Source organism: Peromyscus maniculatus, chromosome 13 (assembly GCF_049852395.1).
Source record: "Peromyscus maniculatus bairdii isolate BWxNUB_F1_BW_parent chromosome 13, HU_Pman_BW_mat_3.1, whole genome shotgun sequence".
Lineage (NCBI taxonomy): Eukaryota > Metazoa > Chordata > Mammalia > Rodentia > Cricetidae > Peromyscus > Peromyscus maniculatus.
The window spans coordinates 9,320,349-9,346,960 of record NC_134864.1 but is presented as its reverse complement, the minus strand read 5'-3'; the positions used below and the strand labels follow the sequence as shown (position 1 = coordinate 9,346,960).

General features: G+C 46.7%; 1 protein-coding gene across 8 annotated transcripts in view; it reads right to left on the bottom strand.

Annotated features, from left to right (window-relative positions):
* Window positions 1–6,549: 6,549 nt before the first annotated feature.
* The window catches only part of Ube2f (ubiquitin conjugating enzyme E2 F (putative)), a 56,983-nt gene continuing 36,920 nt past the window's right edge, over window positions 6,550–26,612 (bottom strand). For 6 of the 8 annotated variants that reach the window (XM_006988682.4, XM_006988683.4, XM_076549588.1 and 3 more), the window contains 6 exons: window positions 16,384–16,451; window positions 15,270–15,340; window positions 13,542–13,599; window positions 12,240–12,272; window positions 10,751–10,813; window positions 6,550–7,181 (listed from right to left, as the gene is read on the bottom strand). In XM_006988682.4, the coding sequence (XP_006988744.1) occupies window positions 7,131–7,181; window positions 10,751–10,813; window positions 12,240–12,272; window positions 13,542–13,599; window positions 15,270–15,340; window positions 16,384–16,451 (344 nt within the window). In that variant the 3' untranslated portion in view covers window positions 6,550–7,130. Of the gene's footprint in view, window positions 7,182–10,690; window positions 10,814–12,239; window positions 12,273–13,541; window positions 13,600–15,269; window positions 15,341–16,383; window positions 16,452–20,954; window positions 21,092–26,612 lie in introns of all 8 variants that reach the window. The other 2 variants (XM_006988685.4, XM_042259843.2) reach the window with 2 other exon arrangements.

Genomic DNA, 26,612 nt, shown 5'->3' with positions numbered 1-26,612 from the left:
CTTTGAGAATTTAATATCATGCATCTTCCTTCTGGCCTGTATGGTTTCGGAAGAGACCAGCTGTCACTCAAGTTAGTGTCCCCTATAGGCAATGCCCATTTTCTCTCAGGCTCTATGATATTGTTACAAGCTTATGGGAGCCAGGGAATGGGATGTGGCAGTTTGGAAGTAGCTGGCCCCCATAAGCTCACAGGGAGTGGCACTATTAGGAAGTGTGGCTTTGTTGGAGTAGGTATGTTGGAAGAAATGTGTCACTGTGGGGCAGGCTTTAGGTTTCCTATGCTCAGGATACCGCAGTTTGTCAGTTGACTTCCTGTTACCTGCAAGATGTAGGATTCTCAGCTACTCCAGCATGTTTGCCTGCATGGCATAATGCTCCTGTCATGATAATGGACTGAACCTCTGAAACTGTAAGCAAGCCACCTCAATTAAATGTTTTCTAAGAGTTGCTGTGGTCATGGTGTATCTCTCCACAGTAATAAAAACCTTAACTATGCCGGGCGGTGGTGGCGCACGCCTTTAATCCCAGCACTCGGGAGGCAGAGCCAGGCGGATCTCTGTGAGTTCGAGGCCAGCCTGGGCTACCAAGTGAGCTCCAGGAAAGGCGCAAAGCTACACAGAGAAACCCTGTCTCAAAAAAAAAAAAAAAAAAAAAAAAAAAAAAAAAAAAAACCTTAACTATGACAGAAGGCTTTTGAGGTTCTTGGACATATGTTGTCTTAGGAGACTGGGACCTCAAACTTGGGTTTCAGCTCAGCACAACACAGGTGCCGTGGTAGTGCTGGAGTTGGCTCTGGCCAGTCTCAGGCTGGCTGCCTGGTCTGTCTCCCGGGAGAGGAACTTTAGGTCTGCATGATGGGCAGCAAGCGCTATGCCTGGCTGGGAAGTCACTCTGGAAGGCTCCTCTCTATCCCTCTCCAGCAGTACCTGAGTTTGTTTGAGACTGCTGTTTAAGATAGTAGTAATTTCTTTTCCTTTTCTTTTTTCTTTTTGAGACAGGGTTTCTCTGTGTAGTTTTGGTGCCTGTCCTGGATCTTACTCTGTAGATCAGGCTGGCCTTGAACTCACAGAGATCTGGCTCTGCCTCCCAAGTGCTGGGATTAAAGGCGTGCGCCACCAACACCGGCATAGTAGTAAATTTCTTTTACAGGACAGTTTTGTAGCCAGCCTGGTGCCTTGTAACATCAGCAGGCTTGGTGGCTTGTGGCATGGTGTGGATGTTGGTTTTTTAAATTACGCTGTTGCAGCACTTGCTTGCATGTGCACCATGGCACGCTTGCCAGCCAGAGATGATTCCCTCCTCCCAAGAGGTCATTGGGCTTGGCATGTGCCTTCACCTGCTCTTGTCAACATTTCTGGGCAGGGCCTGCATAGCCTTTAGATTCATTTTCCCATTGCTGAGCAAGTTAGCGGCCACTAACCTCTGCCCAGTGTGCTCAATGGCAAGGCTTTTCTACTCCACAAGCTCATGAAAACATGGCCTTTTCCTGGGCCTGTGTGAACTCCAGGGGCTTATTCTCTGCTCTTCCTGGCTAGTTCTTTCCCAGCTTCATTGATCTCAGGGACAGATGAGATAGAGACAGCTTGGGCCAAATGGCCCTCTGGGTGGGCTGGGCTTGTCCTCTGAAGTCTGTATAGTGTGGGCTCTGCTCTGAGTTCCACAACCTAAGACTCAGTTCCCCTGCACGCAGAGAAGCTATGGTTGCCATGAGCCAGAACCTATTGAGTCTCACTTTAGGGTACTGTCACACTGTCTGGCAATTTGTGTGTCATGGCCAGGTATGTGCTTGGCTTGGCCATCCAGTCCATCCAGTCGGTTTCTCCAGGTACTGGGCTGGCATCCTGTCTTTTCTGCAACCTCCATCCTGAGGGCCTGATTTGTCTCCACATCATTGATCCCACCCTTACCATGTGGCGTCATTATGGCTTGCTTCCCCCACTGCCTTTCACTTTAGCCCAGTTTCCCCTGACACTTTTGGTCTGAGTCAATGTTACTTGCTGGGGGTTTAAATGTTTTCAGCCCTACACTTCACTTCTATTCACACTGATGGGTAACTCTGAGCCTCTGGGATGAGATTTTCTGTTGTTCTGTTCCTAGGCTCCTCACTCAGGCAAAGCAAACTGCACAGACCAGACTAGCTCCCTGCCTGGTTAGCCAGGGAACCCAGCTTCTGGACAATTCCTGGGGCAACTGCTCTGGTACACACTCCATATTCTCTACTTTGCTCAAAAGTGAAGAGCCACACTATAACCTGCCCAAGTTATTGCAAATGGCCAAGATCTGTTGGCTCAAGCACTCACCTGCTCCTAGAGAGACAGGAACACACACAACGTCAAGTGGCATTCCCACCCTGGTGCCTGGAAAGATTGAGGTCCCCACAAGTATCTAACTTTGTGGCATGTGAGAGCAGCAAGAGCACTTAAGAACGTGTGAACTGAATCTGAACAGAGCCCCAAGAGGAAAAGCGGAGACTTGACTAATAGAGGAGGTGTCGTCTCCAGACACGAAGGTACTATTTGGAGGCCCTGGCCTCAGTGGCTGTTCCCTGTAAGGCTGGCACAGTGGACAGAAGCCCAGTTACAATGGACTCTGGATGCCAGGTACAGGGGCCTTATTTTGAAGGACAGCGGAAGCTTTGGGGTAGCCAAGGGTGTTTTAGAACCTTTCCTACAGGAGGTGAAAAGAATGTGGGAAGACTGTTCCAGTACCCAATGTTTTGCCATGGCCTGGGCATCAGGCTTGTTCTTTCAGTCTACCAACACACCACCATAACCAGTCTGGCATGCCCACATTGAGGGCAACGGGACCCATGGAATTATTGGACCTTGGCCTTTGTCCCTGGTCCATCTAGCACGCCTTACCAGTCCTTCCAGGGACATGGCTAGTGTGAGGCAAAGCTTCTGGAAAGGGAACAGGCTTTTTACCACGGTTCTGCCCAACATGGACCCTCAATTCCCATCGTTTGGGAAGGGCGGGCATGGGATTATTAGAACTGGGGTTCGCTCTCTAAAGAGCGATGTTTGCAAACACAAATGGCTGGCTTGATACCACATTTGCCAACATCAAGTGGTGCATGTGAGGCGTGGCAAGGAAGCACAACGAAGATGGAAAGAAGGCATTAAAAACTCAGTGGCAACTGCAGCACCCGGCCAAGCCTAGGCCTGCCGGAGTCCACTGCTTAGTGGTGCAGCATCAACAGACCGGCTGTCAGCTACAGGCCAAATCCTTAAGATCAACTCCCCTCCCCTCCTCTCTTTCTGAACAGGTACCTGCCTGGCAAGTGCTCTGTCCGAGGCTGTGAGAGGCCCTGTTCACAACAGTCTTGCAGCACCAAGGCAGGCACTGCTGTTCCCAATGGTCTCGACAAGCTAAAAACCTAGGAGAGTTTTTGTAAAAACTCTAGCTCAGGAAATTTGAAAATGAGAGCAAATGAGTCCAAAGCTGAGATTTGAGAGGATTCAAGTCTTTATGCCACTCAACATGTACAAACATATTCGTAACAGAGGCCTCCACCATGTGCTTTCCAAGCGTACTTCTTTCAGAAAGCACGGACAGGCAGTGTGGCCTCCTGCATCAGCCCCTGTGCTGCCCAGTGTGTGATGCAGGGCATGGGAGGAGGGGCCACAGGCTCTCCTTGGCAAAGTCGTCTTTGGTAAAAGTATTCCTAGCCATGTTACCACACTAAGCACATTCAGAATAGTGGAACTGTAGCAATCTGGATCTCTGAAATGGGATATTTGTAAGGAGGTGAAGGGGCAATCACCTCGAGACAGACAGTGAGGAAGGGCCTACTAGAGACTGCGGCTGCTGGCTTACAGCCTTCTATTGTTTTAAAACCTAACTTTCTTAATGTGTGTGAGCATGTGCCACAAGACATGTGGAGATCAGAGGACAACTCTGTGGAGTTACTTTTGCATGGATTCCGAGGATAAAACTAAGGTCACCAGGCTTGTGCACAAGCACCTTTACCACTGAACTGTCTTGCCAGCCCATTAGTGGTATTTTTACAATAAAAATTCTGCTGGGCCGCGCGGTGGTGGCGCACACCTTTAGTCCCAGCACTCGGGAGGCAGAGCCAGGAGGATCTTTGTGAGTTCGAGGTCAGCCTGATCTACAGAGCAAGATCCAGAACAGGCACCAAAACTACACAGGAAAACAGTCTTGAAAAACCAAAAAAAGAAAAGAAAAAAAATTCGCTGGGTTGTCAGCAAAAACCCTGATGTCAGGCTGGAGAGACGGCGCAGGGGTTAAGAGCACAGACGGCCGCTCTTCCAGAGGTCCTGGGTTCAATTCCCAGCAAACTCATGGTGGCTCACAGCCATCTGCAATGGGATCTGATTCCTTCTTCTGGCAAGCAGGAATCTATGCAGACAGAGCACTCATAATACTTAAAATACATAAATAAATAAATCTAAACAAATACCAACAAACCCCACCCTGCTGTCCACAGGAACCGCAGTGATTTTGAAGTTCAACTAAAGGTTAACCAGAACATAACCCATCAGATTTCACAGGGGAGGAGATACAAGGTGTGGCTTTAGGTCGCTCTGAGAGCTTTCATGGCAGTGCATTTACAGAAGCGAGGAGTCAGGGTACGGCGGTGGTGCACCCTGGGAAGAAGGTCCACAGAGCTTCTCTACAGCACTGACTGCTCTTGCAAGAGCATACCTTGCTGACTGTTCAGCAGCAACTGCACGGTGTCTGTAAGGTTCTCAGTGCTTGAATATGGTGAAAAAGGAGGTCACCCACCACTCAAGACCCTGCACCTTGGGATCTGCTCACACGCTCCCTAAACAGTGGGTGAAAAACCAAGATGAGCTGGGTGTTGTGGCAGCCCATCCCAGAACTCAGGAGACCGAGGCAGAAGGCCAGCCTGGACCACACAAAACAAACAGAAAGCAGAGCAAGCCAATGGGCAAGAGCAGGACTGGGAGGAAGAGCACAGCAGTGTGCAGCCAAGACCTGGACTCGCCTAATGGTGCCCCTGCCCCGGCTCCTAGAAAGACTGCAAAAGGAAGTGACCTGTTGGCGTGGGGTGAGAGGCCCACCCACAGTGTTTCCTTCTCCAAGCTCTGGAGAACATACAAGTGACACCCAAGTCTGAGCAGGAGGCTCCAGAGCAGAGCCAAGACCCAGGAGGCAGAGGTTGACAGCCACAGTGTATTCAGGCTGCCCGAGAGCTTCCCTTCCCCAGGCCAGACCACTCCTATCAGTTTCCATAGCAGGCTGACCCAGCCTCTTCACAAGCTTGGGGATTATACTTCTCGGCAGAACTAAACTTACCAGCTTGGTTGAGGTCACAAGGACTAGTTAGAATGTTACTTTGGCCAGGGTGGGGAGATGAAGAAGCTAGCAGTCTGTGGCAGGTCAGGCACAGTGCTGCTCACCGTGAGAGGTGAGGCGAAGGGTCTGTGAGCTGGGGAGAGAACTATTTCTAAAGGATCTCCACTAACAGAACGAGACAGTATGGGCTATCTGACAGGAAAGGCCCTGTCACAGGGACCTGCCTCTAATGAAATGCTACTGTGTAATGCCCTGAGGTAGCACCATTGTCAGCACAGCCTGAGCCGGCGGGCTGGTTTCCCACACTGAGCACACATGTGCTCTTCCACTGAAACATCTTGTGAGGAAGTCCTATCTTTGGATAGTCACCTTGATCAGCTGGGCACCAAGAGTGCCTGGCTGCTGAGTACCCAGTGACACCAACAGTGGCAGAGGATAAAGTCTCCAGGCTCTTGGGCAAGTCCTGGATTACTGGGGTCCCACCATTCACTCTGCCGGCCCCATCCCTCCTGCCCTGTTCATCCAGGTATGTGGCCTTTCAGATGAGGCCACCCCTTGTGGCTAACTAGTCCACTTAATGCTACCAAGTGGGAAGCAAGCCTGACCTTGCAAAGCACACTAAACCCCAAGGATGACAGGCAGGAGACTGGCAGTTAAGTGTGGATGCTAGGCAGGCAGTGAATGCAACCAGACATGCATTTATTTTGCATTAGATTGCACTGGTTTAAATGTCTAAAGCGAGACTAAACCCACCAGTCTCTCTGCAGGCCTGACTCTGAAGTGCTCTACCCTGACTGAGCATGGCATCTGCTGCCGCCTAGTCTATTTGGGCTTGGAACCACTGGCAAGTCAGAAGACAGTCACAGTGCAGTCTTGGCAGCACCAGAGACTGAGCTGATTCCCCAGGCATTTCCTCTTGCTGGACCGCAAAGATAGAGCTCGGTTAAGGAAGCCCCGGCTCACGCTATGACAACTGTGGAATCAGCCACCACCCTTGCTTAGGAAGCCCAGCCTGCTGTGTCTGGGTAGCATGTGAGAGACGCCTTCCTGCCTTTGGTTTTGATCATTCAGGTCTAGGTTCTAAGTCGCCAAAACATCCTTGCCACATGTGGACAGCAGGAAGAGCTGCTGTCTAGGAGCCTGATTCCTGCTGCATCTGGAGAAAATGAGTAATGTGCCTTTCATGGTCTCTTTGTATTTCTCTTCAAGAGTTGCTTGACCCAGTATCTTTGTGTCTGCTCTATACAATGAAAATACAAACTAAATGAGAATAGAAAAAATAATTAAAGCATCAAATTGTACAAATTACAAATCTGTTCCAAAATATACTTACATTAAATAAAATACGCATTTCAGTAAGATCTACAGTGAATGACTATGCATTCTGGGAAGCTTCACATCTAGGCAGGGCCAACATTCGTGGAAGAAGCTAAGAGAATGTGCATCCAATCACAGTTTATAGCGGGTTCTTATTGCCAATCTGCCAGTCACACGGAACGTGCCATTACATCACTTGTGCAGGACACCGGTTTTGTTGGGGGAGGGGAAGCAAGCGCTATCCTCAGTGGTGAGTTCATTACAACTTCGGAGGAATCCCACAGCCTAGACAGTAGAGTTTCAGTAAACATGTTAAGGGAAGCAGACAACGCTCTCGAGGCCCAGACACACTTTCTTGCTGTATTGTGTAGTCAGGATGATGGTCTTCTTCAGGACAACATGGTCGCAAGACTGGGACAATCCCAAGGGGCTGACAGGGAGTATGAGGATGGGGAGGTGGGCTACCTCGAGCTGTTTCACATCAGAGACAACTGTGACAGAGTCCTCAGACCTGTAATCTCTCCTCTTATCATCTGGCATAGCGTTTGATGTATTCATCCACTTTGTCCCGAAAATCCTCCTGTGGGGGAGAGGTTACAGCAGAGAACAGTAAGAGAGCTAAGGGACACTTCAGGAACACGGCAAATGTCCCCAAAGTGAAGGACCCTGTGGAGAAGCCTGGCTTCATGTCACCAATGATGCCAGCTCTCCATGACCCAAGTGCAAACTGTGCAGGGGAGGGTGTGGCGGGGAAGGGCACAGCAGAGGCCAGGTGAGAGGAAATCCTAAGAGCAACTCACCCCACACCCTCAGTTGTGCCAACAGGACCATCAAGTCTGGGAAAGCATGTTCGTGGTCCCAATGCCAACACTCTTCTGCAGTAGTATGAGCTACACAGCTACTCTTGCTGGGAGGCCCTGCTGGTCAGAGGTTGCAGTCTAACATGGTCTGGCAGCTCTCTGAGCTGGCACCATGGACAACTCCTTCCCACTGGCAGAAGGCGCCCTGTTCTCTACCTGACCTTATTTGGAGACTGTCTCTAGGCCCAGATGCCTGACTTATCTCTAGTGTGACCCCCGGACGGATACAGTTCCCTGCAGAAGCATTCCCTGCTCATATGTCAATTAGACATTGTGCTAGGAGCATCACACTAGGACTGTGCTTCTGAGAGGAGCATGCTGTTTAATGCAAATTAGGGGACTCCCAGCTACTGTCTCCAATCCTATATATGCCCTACACTCTGAAATAAAGGTGTGCTGATTCACTGAAGTCACCTCCCAGGGGGCTATCTCTGTCGTACTCACAGGCTGGACAAGGCTCTGCTGGCTACCACTGCCTCCTTTGCCCCCATGGCCCAGTGACCAATGGACCATGGGGGAGGAGCAGACCCACTCTTTGACAGACCTTTGCTTCTAGATCCATCTTCCCAGAGTAACTTCCCAGGGTCTTGCTGTCCACTAAATGTGCTTACCTTCACAGTCCCACCCTCCCTACACCCACCAAACCTGGAGGAAAGGCAAGTGGGCCACAGAGCTTACCATTCTCTCGTGTCAAGAAACCATGGCCCTTGGAGCTCCTCAGATGACACAACACAGCAAAGACCCAAGGACTCACTCACCCAGGTCAGTCTGTGTGGGAAAGCCTTCTGAGATCTGGGCCACTACCTAGTCTGTTTCCCTAGTCTGCCCTCTCAAGGTTAGGAGCCGAATCCCACGGCCCCGAAGCTCCCATCAGCTCCCTCTAACAACTCAGCTATAGGCACTGCTGTCCCCACCGCACAGCTATAAGCTTTGTTCCCGAGTAAGTCCTGGGGCAGGGAGGGCTCCCCTGCTTGTTCCCCACAGCACTGAGCGGGATAAAGGCGAAGGCTTGGCACATGCTGAGGGGCTGCTGAGCTCTCTTCAAAGTGTGCCTACCTACAACTGCCTCTCTGTAATGGGGCCCCACCTGACCAGCTGTGTCACGCCCCCCTGCTCTATTCTGGACTGGCAAAGTTACTCTTTCAAGGCCAGGCATGTTCTCAGTTGGAACACTATGGTAAGGTCAGGGACTTAGTTCCAGTCAAGTGGTGATCTGACTCTAGGTGACTCTGCTGCCGCCTCTCCACATCTGTGCTGTGCAGAAGTTCCCATACTGGCCGTTCACTCAAGATTTGGGAAGGGCCGTGCAGAAACTCCAAAATGTCTTCAAGATCACTTCTAGTTTCCAGAGCTGAGCAATACTGTGAGCTCACCAGGAATCATCACAGAGGCTTAGAATGTGAAATGGGAGTTCATCCTAACCATGCCCATCCTTAACTCAGGACAAGACTTTTCTTGGCCCCTTCTGTTCTGTTCATTTTGGGGCAAATCCAGTGCCAGGCCCACAGGAGGCTTCCTACTGTAGTTCCTGCTGCCTCTAACTTCCTCTTTCATTTTTAAGAACACAAGACTTTAGAATGAAGACCATGGATGCTGGAGCCTAAGACTGTAGCCCCACTGACAAATTAAAGTAGGTATAACTAGTTGGAGGAGGTAATAAAGTGAGGATACACAATAAATAGCCACACTGGTCATCAAAGGATCAGATAGCCTTCCTAGCCAGGTATGGCAACATGTGTCTATGGTCTCAACTAGTTTAGAAGTTGAGGAATGTGGATATTTTCAGTTTAGGACTTAAAGCCATCCTGGCAAGACCTCATTTCAAATAAAAGGAGATGGGGATTTAGGAATGTTTGGTAGAATGCACAAGTCCCCAGATTCAGCCCCTAACAATACAAAATGAATTCAGTCAGGTGTGGTGGTGCATGTCTTTAGTCCCAGCACTCAGGAGGCAGAGGCAGTGGATCTTTGAGTGTGAGGCCAGCTTGGTCTACAGAGAGTTCTGGGCCAGCCAGGGCTACATAGTGAGACCCTACCTCAAGTAATTAAATAAATTAAAAATAGGGGGAGCCTTAAGAGGCTGCTTGAGGATGGACAACTCAAGCTACCTCAGCCTAGGTCACGCTAGAAGCTTCTGTACATTCCTGCTCAGGATACACAGGACTGTTTCTGGTCCTCTGTAGAAATCCTTTGTGCAGTCATTCCAGGAACCTTTCCGTAACAGTGCTCTGTCCCTTGTCTTTCCTGAGGTTTCCATGCTCCCATTCACGAACCCTTACATCGACCCACTGTGCGGTGACGGCAACTCTATCAGCTTGGTACACATATACAGGCTCCTTCCTTCTTAGGGGCCCGGGTATTTGATTAACAGGCCTTTTTATTAGAAGCACCTCACACCCATCTGAAGGAGTTAAGACAGAAACAGTGTCTGATGTACAAAACATCAGCTCTGTCCTTACATATGCAAACAACTAGCAACAGAGCCAGGCCCTTAGCAGGCACATCAGAAAAAAAATGTTAAATACAATCTCTGAGAACGGCTCAAAGAGGTCCAAAGCAAGCGCACTGCCACCCGCGATCTACCAAGAAGCTTAGAAAGCCGAGGGCAGCAGCGGCCTTCTCAGGCAGTGTGCAGTGAAGTACACCAACCTATACAGGCATGGACTTGTGCCCTGTTGAGTCTCAAAGATAAACAACCAGCCCACTATTCAAATTAAGCACACACAGCATCTTTGATCCAGCCATCTGGCTACAGGACTGAACCAAATACCAGCATATTTAAGGATGTGTTTACTGACTTGCTGCTTACAGCAGGGAAACATCCTGTGGGGGAAAAGAGCCCAGGAAGGAGTTTATGATCTGATCAGAGAAAAAGAAATAATGAAGAGTAAGTGTAATTGACAAGAGTCCATTATTTTGGGTAAAGGCAAACGCATGTGTGGAAAGAGGCAGGTGGCCTGATGTGACCCATCTTTCCTTCTGTATCCCTCACCATTGTGGTAGGGTTTTGTTGTTTTGTTTTGCAAGTCCTCTACCACAAAGTTCTACCCCAGCTCTACCTTACTGCTAATGACGTAATGAGCCTGTTCTTTTACTCATACTGATATTTTATTACAGTTTTATCTGCAATAAAAGCCACTTTCACTATGAGCAAAGCGCACATTTACTGTGACATAAATAAACTGCTTTAAATGGCTGCCCCACATCCACCACTTCAGTTCTCACTTACCCAGTTGAGACTCTTTTGATCTTATGTGTCTACCTAGAAGCAGCCCGTTTGCCAGCTCACCTTGTCTCGTAAATGATGTTCTGCAGCTTCAATATTCAGTGGATCATCAAAATTCAAAAGATCCTGAAAAAGAGAACAACTCATAATGAGTGTGGGGAAGAAGCTGCTTTCCCACTGTAGCAACCCTTCAGTCTACAACGAGCCTCAGGGAGTCAGTGACTGGCACAGCAGCCTAGAGAGCGTCCAAGCACTCCAAGCCCCTCACTGCAGAGTGCTGAGCAGGGGGTGCTTTTCAAACTGGTGAATGACAGCTGAGTAAAAGTCAAGGGTATGCCTATACACGACTATCCCCACTCTGGGGAAACTGGAGAAGATACCAATCCCATTAATTTGATGTTATCTGATAACTGGTAAAGGACCACTGTTCTCTTTAAAAGACCTTTTTTTTTTTTTTAAATTTTATGTATATGAGTGTTTTGCCTGCATGTATAAAGGTGAAGTGTGTAAGTGTGTGTGTGTGTGTGTGTGTGTAAGTGTGTGTGTGTGTGTGTACACTTGTGGAAGCCAGAGGAAGGCACTGCATTCCCTGGAACTAGTTATAGAAAGTTGTGAGCTGCTGTGAGGGTGCTAGAAATAGAACCTGGGTCTCTGGAAGAGCAGCCAGTGTTTTTAACCGATGAATCATCTCTCTAGCCTTGAACAATCATTCTTACAATGAGGCTCTTCAAACAGAAGGGTCTATTCTTTGTGTGTGAACACACACAGGCAGGTTCTTTCTTAGCCTAATTATTGAGTTCCAGGTCCCAGTGAGAAACTATCTGAAAAAAGCAAGGTGGAAGGCTCCTGAGAAGTAACACCTGAGGTTGACCCCTGGCCTCTAGACATACCTATTCCCCACATGTATCCCCACACGAAGTGGCTGTAACCCCAGAGCCCTGGCCTAATTAAAAATCTCCCTAGCAGTGGGGTTTTTCCACTGTCTTAAAATGGTTTATTTATCTTTATGTGTTGGGGTGTTTTGCCCGTCTGTGTCTGTGCACTGCATGTGTGTCTGGTGTCCACAGAGGCCAAAAGAGGGCGTTGAATCCCGTTATGTCACCGAAGAAGCCAAGGCCCACATCAAAATGATTGAGCACACTGGAAAAAACATCCAAGTGGTGGAATCCAGGTCTGACCCAAAGGTTGTGGTTTCAAAGAGACAAGGAGAACCTGAAATGTCTGCAAATGCTGGTTTCCCTGTAGGTGTGTGCTGCCCAGAAACACCACAACCCTGGGCAGGGCCTCACAGGTTAGTGGAAGTTCTACTGTTTTTCCTTTTGTTGATGATTAAAATCAAGCATGCTATGCCACAGATGACAGGAGGCATCTCATAAGGCAGAAAATCTCCAAATACGTCACCCTAAGGCCCCCTAAGTTCCTGCGTCAGTCACAGTGCAAAATCTGGTCATCAAATGGAAAGGAGGATGGCTTCTAAGACCCCGTGCTTTTTAAGCTTGTGTTTCAAACCAGCAGCCAGAAAACCAAGAAACGGGACGAGTAATATACTTACAGTAAATAAAGAGTTTAATCCCCAAACAACATCCTGAAAGAAGAAAGAACAATTATCAGGCTCCTGTCCACTAAGTCTTTTAAACATGTAACCAAGAAATATGCATCATAGTGCTTTTCTCAAGACAGAAAACAGGAACCCTTTCTTCAAGTCTAACCTCTGACCACCTTTGAAACTGCCTTCCATGTTAAGACAGATGCAGGGACCATGAGCCACGGGCCACATGTGGAGCCACGCCCCATCTCCTGTTACACAGACTGGACTTCTGGAATTTCCCTTCAAAACAAAGCCTGCTGCTTTGTAACATTACTGCCCCTGGGGGTTCAGTGATAAATTACTCCACTACATCTTCTTAATCTTCTCTAGTTACTTCAAGAATTAGGGGAGACTTGCACTTCTAAGATCACTAATTCCCACTACAATAGCACTAAAAAACATTATCTGTGCTCACAGATCTGATCTTCAGATGGGAACCATGGCGACCACAGACTCCTTCTCTACCTGATTCTTCAACTCCAAAGTCTTGTTCTTTTAAGCTGATTCTCAGATATTGATTCCCATAGTATCTGCTAATATATATATTTTACTGTTCCCTGCTTTCTCCCACCTATCTGTTTTGGCACATCTGACCTTCTGGTGTGAGTTGGCTAGTGACTGGCACTGGAGGTGAAGATAAGCATTAAGCCTGAAAAAAGGGGCTAGACATCTGAGCTGACAGCAGGCCACTGCCCCAAGCAGCAGAGATACTGCAGAGGAAATGGCAGCCATCCCAGAGACTTGCAGAAGGAACAGATGCCATGAGGAGGGCTGGAGGAGACTTCTTTCTGGGTAATGGGACAATCCTAAGGACAGGACATGGGGAAAGGCTGGGTGGTCCATGTGTCAGGCAACAGTTTGGGAGGAACAGGGTATAATTGTATTAAGTCTACACATTCTGACATGGGATCAGGGTCAAATGTTTTCCCTGTACTTTTCTCCCTTGTGGAGCCTATCCAGTAATAATCTACCCATCACTTCACAATCCTTCTGACTCAGGAAGTAACCTACACACTTTGTAGCTCTTCCAGATACCCAGAAAGACTCAAGATAGGCCCACTGAATGAACAAGACCACTAGGCTTTCTCTTGTGGTTTGACTCCTGAATACCACAGGGCTGGTCCACAAGGACTCTGATCCAGTTAGAACTGGCTAAGCAATACTTGGTGGAGCAGACCCAGAAGGTGTGTGGTTGGGAACAAGGGTGCAATTCCTCCAGGAGGCTGCCTGCCTGAGGACTACAGAAGAACGAATGCTACCTCTTACCTTCAATGTCCTAGTGGGCGCCCAGCCAGTGCCATCAATTGAATGTTCTCTTAGTAAACTGCAAACAGAGACACATGTTAGTGAGGAGCCGTGGCTATTCACCATAAAGGAATGAACTGCACCCATGCAGCCTGTCTCCTCTTGGTTGGTCAGTCTTCGGTCTACTGAGGATAACCTTCACCTCCAAAGCTGGATTTCAGTTACAGTATCTCCTGTTATTTTGTCTACTGACTGTGTGTGGACTATTCATCCTTTACATGGAATTCTAAGCAAAGGAAAACCTTTTTTTTAGAGACAGGGTCTCAGGTGTAGTCCTAGCTTGCCTGGAACTCGCTATATACTCCAGGCTAGCTGAAACTGTATCAATTCTCTTGTCTCTGCCATCTGAGTGCTTGGATTACAGGCATGTGCCACCACACGCATCAAAAAAGCATCACTGGAACAACATACATACAAAAAAAGTTGTTTAAGACCCAGAAACAGTGACGGCAACAAAAATGATAGAGGGAATGAGTGAGGACTAGTCTGTAATTTATCTGTCAGGCATAACCCAAAACATAATTCCTCCAACAGGGTAACTATTTTATCTGTGAATGAAGGAACCATTTGCCCAAAGTGTGTAGCATCCACACCCTCCAATGCTGAGGCTGGTCTCTCTTCTCTCCCACACTCTCCAGTCTGGGAGTAGCAAGCCACAACCTCATGGTGCTCCTGCATGTTTCCTGGTGGCCAGTGAGCCTGAGCCCTTTGTCCAGTGTTAATGCTTTCAAATTGAATACTTAAATACAAGGATAACAAGTAGTTCAGGGATACTCTTTCAGTTTTGTGTTTATCGTTTATTATTATTTGTTGTATGGCATGTTTTCGTTTTGAGACAGGGTCTGAATTATGAAGCCCTGGCTGGCCTGGAACTCAGAGATCCAAATGTGCCACCACACCTGACAGTATTTTTAAAGCTTCTGCATGGGTTGATGGCACGGGCTACATTTCTCAGACAAAAAAGACCAGACAAGAGGCATTCAGGCACAGGTTATCTTCCTTACGCAGTGCTTACTGAGGAGAATGGAGAAACAAGAGAGGCACCCTAAGAACAGCCTCAGGACCCAACCCTTTACAACGGAGGTAAGAAGCCTGCTTCCCAGGGTAGCTGAACATGAGGCAGTGCCTTGTTAGCCTCCCCAAGTCCTCCTGTCAGAGAGGATCTGCAACGGTAGTTGTCTAGACCAGACAGCCACCATTAATACCCTGGAGTACTAGGAAAAGGGTCTACACAGGCAAGCTCAAATGCTCTACTATGAAAAGAAGCTCCCCTTTCTCTTCTGCAGTTCTTTTCTTCAGAGACCAGGAAGCTCCCAGGGAAGGTTGGAACTGCTAGGCCTTGACCTTATACCACTGTGAGAGCAGGACACAGTCTACAGCTGACGAGACACAGGGAAGCTACCCACTCAGAAAGGACATTACGGAACGGATCTTCAGTGCAAGTGTCTGAGGTCACCGAAGCTGGGCTCCTGCTGTTTTCCTTACCCACCCCTTCCTCCTTGTTAGTTAACATCAGCCATAAACTGGGACTGTGGTTGTTCACTAAAGGAGGTGGAAACAGAGAGCACCATACTGCACAGTGAGGACCAGCAGGGCCCTGGCATTTCTGAATTGTAGCCAAGCGAGATCCCCTTACAGGAGTGCATTTGAAGAGGCTCACACACGTGCAGAAGGGAGGAAGGGACTTACCTTAGACATATTTCTCCTGTTTCTGTGATGTTGGGGTGCCAGATTTTAGTCAAGCATTTTACCTTGGGAGGCTGCAACAGAGAGAGAGGTCACAAGTCTCCCCCGTACATACCTGCAATATGCATGTGTGTACTCACACACAGGAGCGCACACCCACTCCACCCCTTGGTCTCAAATTGCTATGCCTAAGTCACAGACCCACAGCTGACCATTACTGCTCCAGACAGATGTATGTGCAGACACTAGTGCTACAGTTTCCTAGGCCAAGGTTAGTCTACTTTATTCTTTGTTACATTTGTATGCGCATATGAATATATGTGCACATTTGTGTTCAAGTGTGGTGTAGGATCCTCCGAGCTGGAGCTCCTGGTGCACGTGCTCCATTCCACACCTCTGACCACAGTCTGCACAGCCATCGCACCCAATCCCTGCCTCTGAACCAAATGGGGTGACTAACTGCTCCCTTCTGCCACCCCCACCCTCAAAGGTGGTGTTCTCACCTTCTTTTTGGAATCCCTATAAATCCACTCTCCACCATTTACCCATCTGTCTAGCTACTTACCATTTTTATCACTTCAACTTTCTATATATCACCTTACTTCCCTACTGATCTATCCTCAAAAGCAAAGCCGTATGTGACAGTCTTTGGTATAATCAGTACATAATATGACCTTTTTTTTTTTTTTTTTAAGTTTTTCGAGACAGGGTTTTTCTCTATAGCCCCGGCAGTTCTGGAACTCACTCTGTAGACCAGGCTGACCTCTAGCTCAGAGATCTGCCTGTCTCTGCCTCCTGAGTGCTGGGATTAAAGGTGTGTGCTACCACCGCCCAGCTTGTAATATGATCTTCAAGGGACTAATATGTAGCTATAGGTTATTAATTACCTGAAATTCTAAAATTGGCCCCTGGAGCTTTGTCATTATACCATAATAAAATCACAGTCTAAATACATGTGCCCCCCATTTTAAAAATTTACATGAACTACAGAGGCAGAACATCTGCACGATGAATACCTGTTGGACAATGAGTTCCTGAAACCTTTCACTGTCCCCCATGTCTCCATGCCTTGTCCCTGGTGTGTGTGGGGAGTGAGGTTTAGGTAGAGGCTACTCACCACCATGTTGTAGGCATCAGGAACTTCAGTTTCAAACTGAAATTTTCCACCCTGGTAGTAACCCTCATCTATTAAAAACACAAAACAAAACAAAAAAACCTTTAAATAAAAAAAAGGGAACAAAAGCAAACACGAAGTTAGGCTATGGCAGACCGAGAACGAAGAGGTTCACACAGGACCCCAGAGTCCCCAGGTTCCTTCAGCAAAGCTGCACACTGCACAGCCTTGTCCTGCCCCACACGGCCACCAGCAGTACCCGCTCCACAGGCAAAGGTGCCCCCAGAGAAGGGCAGGGTATCCCTCAGGAAGAGAGTTAGTGTGACCCCTCTTAACCCATCTCCTGCCTGGTGAGTTACTCTTTACTGGCCAGCTCCCAGATCCCTTATGAGGATACCATTTCCATGGGGAGGCTGATGAGACCTGACTGCTGTCTGCCCAGCACCTGTGCACAGCTTCCCATCACTCAGCACATGCGTACTCAGTACACCTTCCTGCTAGAGGGCTCAGGACTCGGGCACAGTAGGAATTGGAGAGTTATAACCACTGTTTCAGTGAGTGCTTGGTGAGGCTTCCAGGAGAGAACAAGCCCTTAGGAAGTAAGTACTGGCAAGAACCTAGGAGGATGTCTACAGGTACCACAGCACACAGTCCCTCTTGCCTATTTGGTTGGACCCAACCTAGCTTCAAGAAGGGGCTGAAGGGGCTGCTGCCAGCAGAGGGTGCCACAGCCTGTCTATCTAACTGTGGCATAAATATACTAAAAGCAGGCTTCTTCAAGAATTTTGAGGCTGTAGGCTAGTGAGATGGCTCAGCAAGCAAAGGTGCTTGCTACCAAACCTGAAGACCTGAGTTCAATCCCCAGGACCCACAAGATGGAGAGACCAACTCCCGCGAGCTGTCCTCTGACCTCCACCCAAGATCCATGGCACATGGACACACAAAACTAAATTAAAAAACAAGCCAACTTTGAGGCCAACACTATGTTATCCAATAGTTAAAGCAGCCATTACCAGATCTCAGCAATCATACTCTGGCAATCTTAAAAAATCTTATTAATTATTATTTGTCCTTTATTTCACAGTCCTTGCTAAATGTTAGTATTGCTGAAATAGCTTAGATTACTGGTTATTTCCACTTCTTCCCAAAGAACTGATGTCCAGTTCTTAGCAAGAGGAGCATCTTTGGGCCAGTGATGTGGAAAGCTCCTCGATTTGCTTTTACTTTTGTTAATATTTTAGTTAATGTGCATGACCCCCTGCAGAGGGTCTTAAGAGCCATGGCCCCAGCTGGTTACATGCAGTATGAGCCCTAAGTGAGTACTGTAATCTGGAAGAACAGAAAGAACTAATTATCACTGAATTGTTGATTCAGAAGGCCTTTGCCATTTCATTTACGTATTTGGGATGTGTGCGTGTATGCGTATTGAGAGAGGGTTTTCCCCAATACCATGGCTGTGCTGGAACTCACTCTGTAGATCACACAGCTTGGCCAGCACACCAGCTAGGTTTCCATTTCTAAGAAGTCAGTTCTACTTCATGGATTCAGCCTCTGGTGTCGTGTTTTTAAAAGGTCTTCCACAACCAAGATTAGATGAATGTCTTAATAAACAATTCACTCACTCGTTTCACAAAATATGTTTTGATTTTTTTTTTTGTTTTCTTTCCTCCCAAGTGGCTGCTTAACTATTCTCTTTTCTATTTGATACATTAATCTGCTATCAGTTTGACTGAGTTGAGAACACCCTAGGAGACAGTAAGGCACAGCTTTAGGAGTGTCTGTGAGGCCTTTCCAGAAACCAATCCTGAGGACTCAGACCTAAGGAGCCCTTCAGTTCAGGATAGGACCATGGAAGTGGGAGCTGGCTGCAGTAGAGACGACGACCCTGTGTGAGGCTCTTGGGGCTGCATCTTGCCTTCCTATACTGCTTTTCTTCCTGTTTGCCATGATGTGAGATCTACCATGCCCTCCCTGCATAATGGACTGCCACCCTAAAATGGTGAGCAAACCGAATCATTCTTCTTTTCAAGATGTCTGTAAGATCATTTCCTCTTTGTTAATATACCTAGATTTGTGACACAGTAACAAGTCTTGGGAAAAGACACTTGTTGGTACTTTTAGCTCCAAATGTGAGGACTTTTCCTGTAGGTGGCATCTTTGCATACACTACAGCACATCCATGTGATCCCAAGGCTTGGCTGACCTCGTTCTCTTGACTTCAATCACCATGGTACAGAATCTGTGTCAGGCTTCTTCACTGCAGACCACACAGCCCACTCTAAATTCACCCACAGTGATCCAGAAGAAGGTGTGCTGCAGCCAACCCTCCTGCCATACTGTCCTTTCCCTCTAGCTGGCCTTCTAGTTCATTGATGGCAGTTACTCTGATTTTGTCGTCACAAAGAAGCTAGTGTTCTTCTTCTTCCATCATGCTCCTTCTGCCCAGGAAAGTTTTTATTTAACGATCAGAATGTCTTAAGTAACTAAGATCCACCTGTTTTCTTTTTAAATGAACTCTTCTCTCAGGAAAGCTATCTGCTTCTCAGTCAGCACTTCCCTATTCAAAGCTGCCACCAGACCTGACCCACTTCTCTTTCCTGGATTTGCAGCACACAATGCAGCCAAGGAGTGGGTTACACTGCAGAAGGCCCGAGCTCAGCTGTGAGCCCTCCCCCCCTCCTGGTTTCAGAGGCTGACTACAGTTGGTGAGCTCCGACAACCCTCCCACACCTGGCTCAACAGCCCAGATAGCCCAAGGAGAAGGAGGCCTCCTCTCCTCTAGAGCGGACAAGCAGAAGACTACAGTGTAGAGTGTACCCCGGCCCAGCATAGTGTACCAACTCGTGCTTCTAGCCATAGTTGAAGCTAAACACATTTTACTCTTGGCAACTGGGGCTGAATTCTGAACTACAGTAGGAGAAAGCTCCTGGTTCCCTGCCCACTGCTACAGTAAGAGGACGTAACCCTTCCTTCCACTGGAGCTTTGCAACCTGCTTCCTCTTGCCTTCAAGGAATCACACAGATGATGAGTAACTCCAGGGAAGAAAGTTTCTAGGGTTTCATGGACACTAACACTTGGACAGAACCAACTTCCACATCTGCCCTACCCCAGAATTACTATGTGCTCTCAAAGTCCAGAGGTCACACCAGCTTCACTTTGCTCCTCGAATTTCACCTTTCCCTACTTTAAAACCACACACACACACACACACACACACACACACACACACACACAGTTCACCATTTGGATGTTTAAACAGGTTCAGAGGTTGGGAGTAGCAGCAGGAACCTGTTGTGTTGCCCCAAATCTAAGGTGCTTCTTCAAGGCAGAGTGGCACTGGATATACTGTTTTGGGTCAGAAACTATGCAGAGATGATTCAAGTTTCATTTAGAAAATCCAGTCTCAAACTGGACAACCTGTAATCCCACCACTCAAAAAAAGTATAGGCAGGATGATCAGAAGTTCACCATCCTTGGCTACATAGTAAGTTAAGAGACCAGCCAAAAATGGATGGAACTAGAAAATATCATCCTGAGAGAGGTAACCCAGACCCAGAAGGACAAACATGGTATGTACTCACTCATTAGTGGATACTAGGTATAAAGCAAAGAACAATCAGACTGCAACCCACAGAACCAAGGAGGCTACATAGCAGGGGGGACCCTAGGATGACTGTGGTTTATAATAAGTTTTGGTTTTACTCAATTACTGGGCAAGCTTCAGTGAAACATTTCACTATTAGGATAAGAATTTATACTGTATCAAGTTGACAATAAAAATAAATAAATTAATTAATTAAAAAAAAAGAGAGATCATCACCATTATAGCAGGGAGCATGTCAGCAGGCATGCTTAAGACATCTTAAACCACAAGCAGGAAGCAGAGAGCAAATGGAAATGGTGGGAGGCTGTGAAACCTCAAAGCCCACCCCCCACAAGTGATGTACTTCTTCCAGCAAGGCTGCACCTCCTAAGTCTCTCCAACAGTACCAAACACCTGGGTACTCAAATTAAAATGACTGAGCCTGTACAGGGCACTCATTCAAATCACCACATTCCGGGCTGGAGGGATGGCTAAGCAGTTAAGAGCACTGGCTGCTCTTCCAGAGGTCCTGAGTTCAGTTCCCAGCAACCACATGGTGGCTCACAACCATCCGTAATGAGATCTGGTGCCCTCTTCTGGCCTGCAGGCAGGCATGCAGTTGGAACACTGTATACATATAAAGAAACAAATCTTTCAAAAAAAAAAAAAATCACATTCCACTTCCATGTCCCACAGACTCATGGTTATAATACAAAATGCATTTAGTCCAACTTCAAGAGTCTCTTCTGAGACTCAAAGGCAGTCTCTTCATTGTAAGCCCCTTATAAAATAAAAAACCAATGACATACTTCCAACATACAATGGCAGAGAATATACATTTCCATTCCAAAAGGGAGGAATCTGGCTACAGTGAGTTAACACCAGAGCAAAGCAAGACTGAAACCCAGCAGGGCAAACTCCAAATCCTGCAGCTCCACGGCTGGTGTTAGATGGCGTGGATGGGTTTGCCCAGTGGGCTGTGCTGCCTACCTCTTTCTGAACTAGTTCCAATTTCTGTGTGCAGCAATCCTTGGCAGAAATCCCAGGACTCTGGCATCTTCAACATCTTGGGGTCACCAATGCTCAACTCAAGCTTCATTTTCACAGCTTCATGCAAGGGGCCTCCTCTGAAACCGTGGAGCAAGATTCCACAACCCCTTTAATTATTCTTGTATCCTTCATTACTCTAAATCCAGCACCCCATCAACATCACTGCCAAGTTTGGCTACCAACTTGGTTGTTCTTTTCTAGGAGTAGAAAATTGCTTAGTTTTCCTTTCACAAGTTGGAAGCTTGATTGGGTTGGGAGTCTTGTCCTGAGGCCGTGGAATGTGGTAGTTTGAATGAGATGTCCCACATAGTCTCAGTCATTTTAATACTTGTTCCCTGTAGCTGAAGTTTTATCCAGTCCTGCCTTGCCCACGGTCAGGACAAATCTCTCTCACCCGCCAGTCCCACAGCTACTCAGACCCAAACAAGTAAACACACTTATATTGCTTACAAACTGTATGGCCATGGCAGGCTTCTTGTTATCTAGTTCTTATATCTTAAATTAACCCATTCTATTAGTCTGTATGTTGCCATGTGGCTCATGGCTTACCAGTACCTTACATCTCGCTTTTCATAGCAATGTCTTTCTGTCTCAGCCTTTCACTTCCCAGAATTCTCTTCTCTGCTTGTCCCACCTATACTTCCTGCCTGGCTACTGGCCAATCAGTATCTTATTTATTAACCAATCAGAGCAACACATTTAACATACAGAACATCCCACAGCACTCCCCAGTTAGTGGTACTGTTGGGGGGGGGGTGTTAAGAGGCGTGGCCTAGCTAGAGGAAGTCCATCACTGGGGTGGGCTTTGGGATGTCAAAGTCTGGCATCATTCCCAGTTCACTCTCTGCTTCCTGCTTGCTGTTAAGATGTGAGCTTCAGCTTTGCCTGCCACTACGCCAGTCTGTCGCATGCTTCCCTGATGTGCTATTCCCTGAGACCGCTATTCCCTCTGAAAACATAGCTCAAATAACCCCTTCCTCTTACAAATTTGCCTTGGCCATGATGTTTTATCACAGCAATAGAAAACAGATTGACACCTTTGAAGTACAGAGACAAAAAGATGTAACTATAACATGTCAGCTTATTTGTATAAACAAAGTAGTTATAGCTATAAAGACAAACGAAAGAGACTGGTATTGAATGAACTTCTGCTTCTGGCTTGAATTAATTAATATTCATTCACAAGGCCAGGCAGTGGTAGCACATGCCTTTAATCCCAGCACTCGGGAGGCAGAGGCACGTGAATCTCTGTGAGTTCGAGGCCAGCCTGGTCTAGAGAGTGAGTTCCAATCGACCAAGGTTACACAGAGAAACCCTGTCCTGAAACCCCAAATAAATACTCATTCACAAATATCAACTCTACTGGGGAAAATGCTAATAGTAGCTATCTTCATTCCCAGAGATCACTGTACATGAAATGTTATCTCATGTTTAATAGCATAAAAATCTGTAACATACTGCTTAAATTATAAGTTCCTCCAACAAGACTTAGTAAGTGTCTACCTCATGCCGGACACTGCTCTAAGCACTGGGGACATAAGGGACAATGTCTGCCTTTGGGAAGCTTACATTCTGATGGAAAAGAGAACAAATAAGCTATACAGTGTAAGATGAACACAACAGCAAGGAGGGGCTGCATTTTAGAGAGGTTTCTGGGTGAGAGCAAGACTTAAGAGAAGGTGAGATGAGGTAGAGAGCAGTGAGGGTTTAGAGCTAAACATGGTTATAGAGAAACATAAAGCAGGGGGAAAATCTATGCTACATAAAGATATGCATGGAACTGAAAAACTGAATGCTGGTTATTTCTTAAATTCCCCAAAACTTATCATTTAAATGCCATACTATTTTGGACACTTAACATGCCTTGAATACATTAATTTTATTATATTTCTTTACTTATTTTAGTGCATTGTGTGTTTAGTGTTAGTATGCTCATATGCACATAAAGATGTGAATGTGGAAGCCAGGTCAACCTGGAGGGGTCTCCTTCCACAATATGAACTCCAGGGAGTGAACTCAGGTTGTCAACAGGTACCTTTCCCCAACGAGCTTCTTACTGCCTATCTCTACAGGTGACCACCAGAATGTCCTTAGGAATGCTGGGCAAGCACTCCTATTTCTGAGCTACAACTCAGCTCAGAAGCTATTTATAACAATGCTACTGAATGGCCTGAGAATTCTCAGGAGAATATGGCTGGAAGCTGTGTGTTAGGGAAGGGGAGAAATCAGCATGAAACAGATGACATGCCTGATGAGTACCATCACAAGTAACATCACACCAACAGAGTTCTTGGAAGGAGCAAAGAAGAGAGCATGAGTGTTTCTTCAAAGTCAGAAGACACTGCTGGCAGACAGCTCAACACCACGTTCCTAAGTACACATAGAAGGGAACTGCCATCTGTTTGTAGGGTTATTTGAAAGAGTCACCAAGGGAAGAAAATCTGTTCTTAGAAAGTATCCTTTTCTCACAGTGGTTAACCTCATAGTAAAATCAGAAATCACTAGAAAGAACAGGGATGGAAGTATGAATGAGACTAAGTCTCATGTCTGAAACTGTGACACATGAGGGTAAATCATATGCAAGGTTCTGCATGATCACCACATGTCCTAGACATCAGCAGGGTAAACAACCATTCCTAACAACTTCTGCCTCAGTAAAAACCTACAATTCAAGTGGAAGGCACACCTTTCATATGACTTAGAAATTCCACTCAGACAGAAATGAAGGGAAAGATCTATGCATTAACAAAAGCTTTCACACAAATACAAGTAAACTACGGTAGGAAAATCAGAAAGACTAGTAGTAGGGTGGCAAGGAGGCAAAAGGGAACCCCAGGAGGTGGCGACGCTCCTCATCTTTGTCAGGGTTGTGGAGATGATACAACATCAAGATTCTGAAACTCTAAGTTGTGCAACTCAGGTCAGCACATCTGACTGTTTGTAATTTATTCCTCAGTAAAACTGCTTTAAAAAGGAAAAGTTAAGCAGTTCATAATGGCACATATCTTTAATCCCAGCACCAGGAGGCAGAGGACCGCCAGAGCTACACAGTGAATGAAACCCTGTCACAAACAAACAAACAAACAAACAAACAAAGAATGGTGACTCGTGCCTACAATCCTAACACTCTGGAGGCTGAGGCAGTTCTTGATTTGAAGTCTGCCCAAACTATATAGCAAGCCTCTGGCCAGCCTGGGCTATATGCGAACTCTGTCTCTAGAGAAACAAATCACTGTTACTTTTAAGTTTATGGCCCTGTCGGTCTAAAGCCTCCAACACCATGTCAGAAGGGCTGAAGCAAATTCCCTGGCCCGACTGTTGGGAGCTGGGCCAGTTTCTAGGTTTCTGTCTTACTTCATTTTACTTGTGTTCACTTACTAGTACTATTCTGTCTCACCATTCAGTTACTTATTCTCTGAAACCTGTATCTATTCCTAAGCATGAAGGACCATTACAACACAAAATGATGGAAAGTGAGGACAGATGCTGCAAATAGTGTAGTCCTCCACCATAATCATCTAGGGTCTATGTCACACGTGTGATTCAGTTTTTAGATCTAATTGTAAGGCTATGGCCTGCAAAGAAGCCAGCTTCAGAACCACACCTTCATATTCAGGCATGGAGCTACAACTTCCCTGTTCAGCATCTACACTTTTTTTTCAACATTAAGAGGAGCATGACTGTACTCCCCCCCCCCCAAAAAAAATTACAATTCTAGGTACATTTTTAGAATGGGCAGATTTCTGCCATAGCCATGTGCAATTAAAAGCAAAGCTTTCCGCTCTTGATTCTGATTTTCACAATCAGAGCCTACATTCAGTGAGCAGAGAACATGCTAAACATATAGTTCAATGTATTCCTAGGCACTAAAAAATCTTTTATCTCCTGCTGGAATAGTGAACAGTGACACTGTAAAACAGTTGTTTCCCTGTCAGAGACACTCGGGGATAAAGGTGTGGTCATGTTATCTCAGTAATCATATTCATAGGATTTAGTAAAAATAAAAGAACAGGCAAAACAAGGAGAGGAGAGGAGAAACACTCGGAGGAAACCATAGAAACACAACCATCGGACACTAATCAGTGTGGAAAAAACAAGGGTCTGTAAGCAGCCAAGGACTGAAGAAGTAGGCTAGAGGAGTCGCTGGCTGACAGAGCCTCGCTCACTACAATACAAAAGCCGGAGTACTTAGTGAACAACAGTCTTCACAGTGACTCTGGGATGAGAGAAGGCACCTGTGTGTTCAGTGCTCCTTAACATAGAATACAGATGTTTCAGAATGGGCAGGACCTTCACCATCTCACCCACTCAAAGATAGCAGGCATGCAAAGCACCCCACATCTAAATATGGAGTAAGCTACTGGCATCACACTAAAGTTACACTCTGGAAAACTTTCACATAGGTTTCTGGGTTTTTCTGTTTTTGTTTTTTCCAGACAGTGTCTCTGTAGCTTTGGAGCCTGTCCAGGAACTCATTCTGTAGACCAGGCTGGCCTGGAACTCATAAAGATCCACCTGACTCTGCTTCCCAAGTGCTGGGATTAAAGGTGTGCACCTGCACCACCACCACCACCACCACCACCACCACCACCACCACCACCACCACCACCACCACCACCACCACCACCTGGCTCCTTCACAGAGGTTTAAGATAGGGTTTTGCGCCGGGCGGTGGTGGCACACGCCTTTAATCCCAGCACTCGGGAGGCAGAGGCAGGCGGATCTCTGTGAGTTCGAGGCCAGCCTGGGCTACCAAGTGAGTTCCAGGAAAGGCGCAAAGCTACACAGAGAAACTCTGTCTCGAAAAACCAAAAAAAAAAAAAAAAAAAAAAAGATAGGGTTTTGCTTGGTAGCCCAAGCTGGCCTTGAACTTGTGAACTTCCTGCCTCAACCTCTTGAGTGCTAGGATCATAAGTATGTACCACAGCAGTGAGATGTAAATGGAATTACAAATTATTAAGAGCACTTTGAAACAGGATCCTTATTATTATAATCACTCGACTCGCAGAGAAGGCCATGGTTTATTCATGGACTCATTATCACATATCCACATTCTGTACCTCTCACTTTTTAATTAGTTCATGACTCACTATTCTCAGTTCCTCACTCCTTTTCCCACCTCTCCCAAATAAGACAACATCCTCTATTTCTACAACAAAACTCACCATCCTCTTTTCTTATTTTTCTGTACATCTCAGTTCAAGTAACAATATGAACTTTACAGTTGCCAAATGATGCCAGAAATCTCTGTGGACTAATTGCTCCAGAACAGCTCTGGACACCTACTCTCAAACCCACAAAGGTCAGACCACTCCAGTCTTAACAAGTGTCACATTAGTTTGTCAGCATGACCTGAGGACAAATCATCCCTTTCCCTTTTCTCTGCATCCAAATCCTTGGAATGGTTTTCACACATCTGAAGTGCTGACAGCATCATTTGAATAACGCCCTCCTCTGGACACTGTCACTTTGGACAGCAAGTGCAGAAGGGATGCAGCTGATGCAGCTCCCACTCCAGTGTCTCTTTACAAACATTTATGGAGAAACCCTAAGAGCTGATTCCCTTACTCTTCCTACCCCACCTAACCAGAAGGAGCA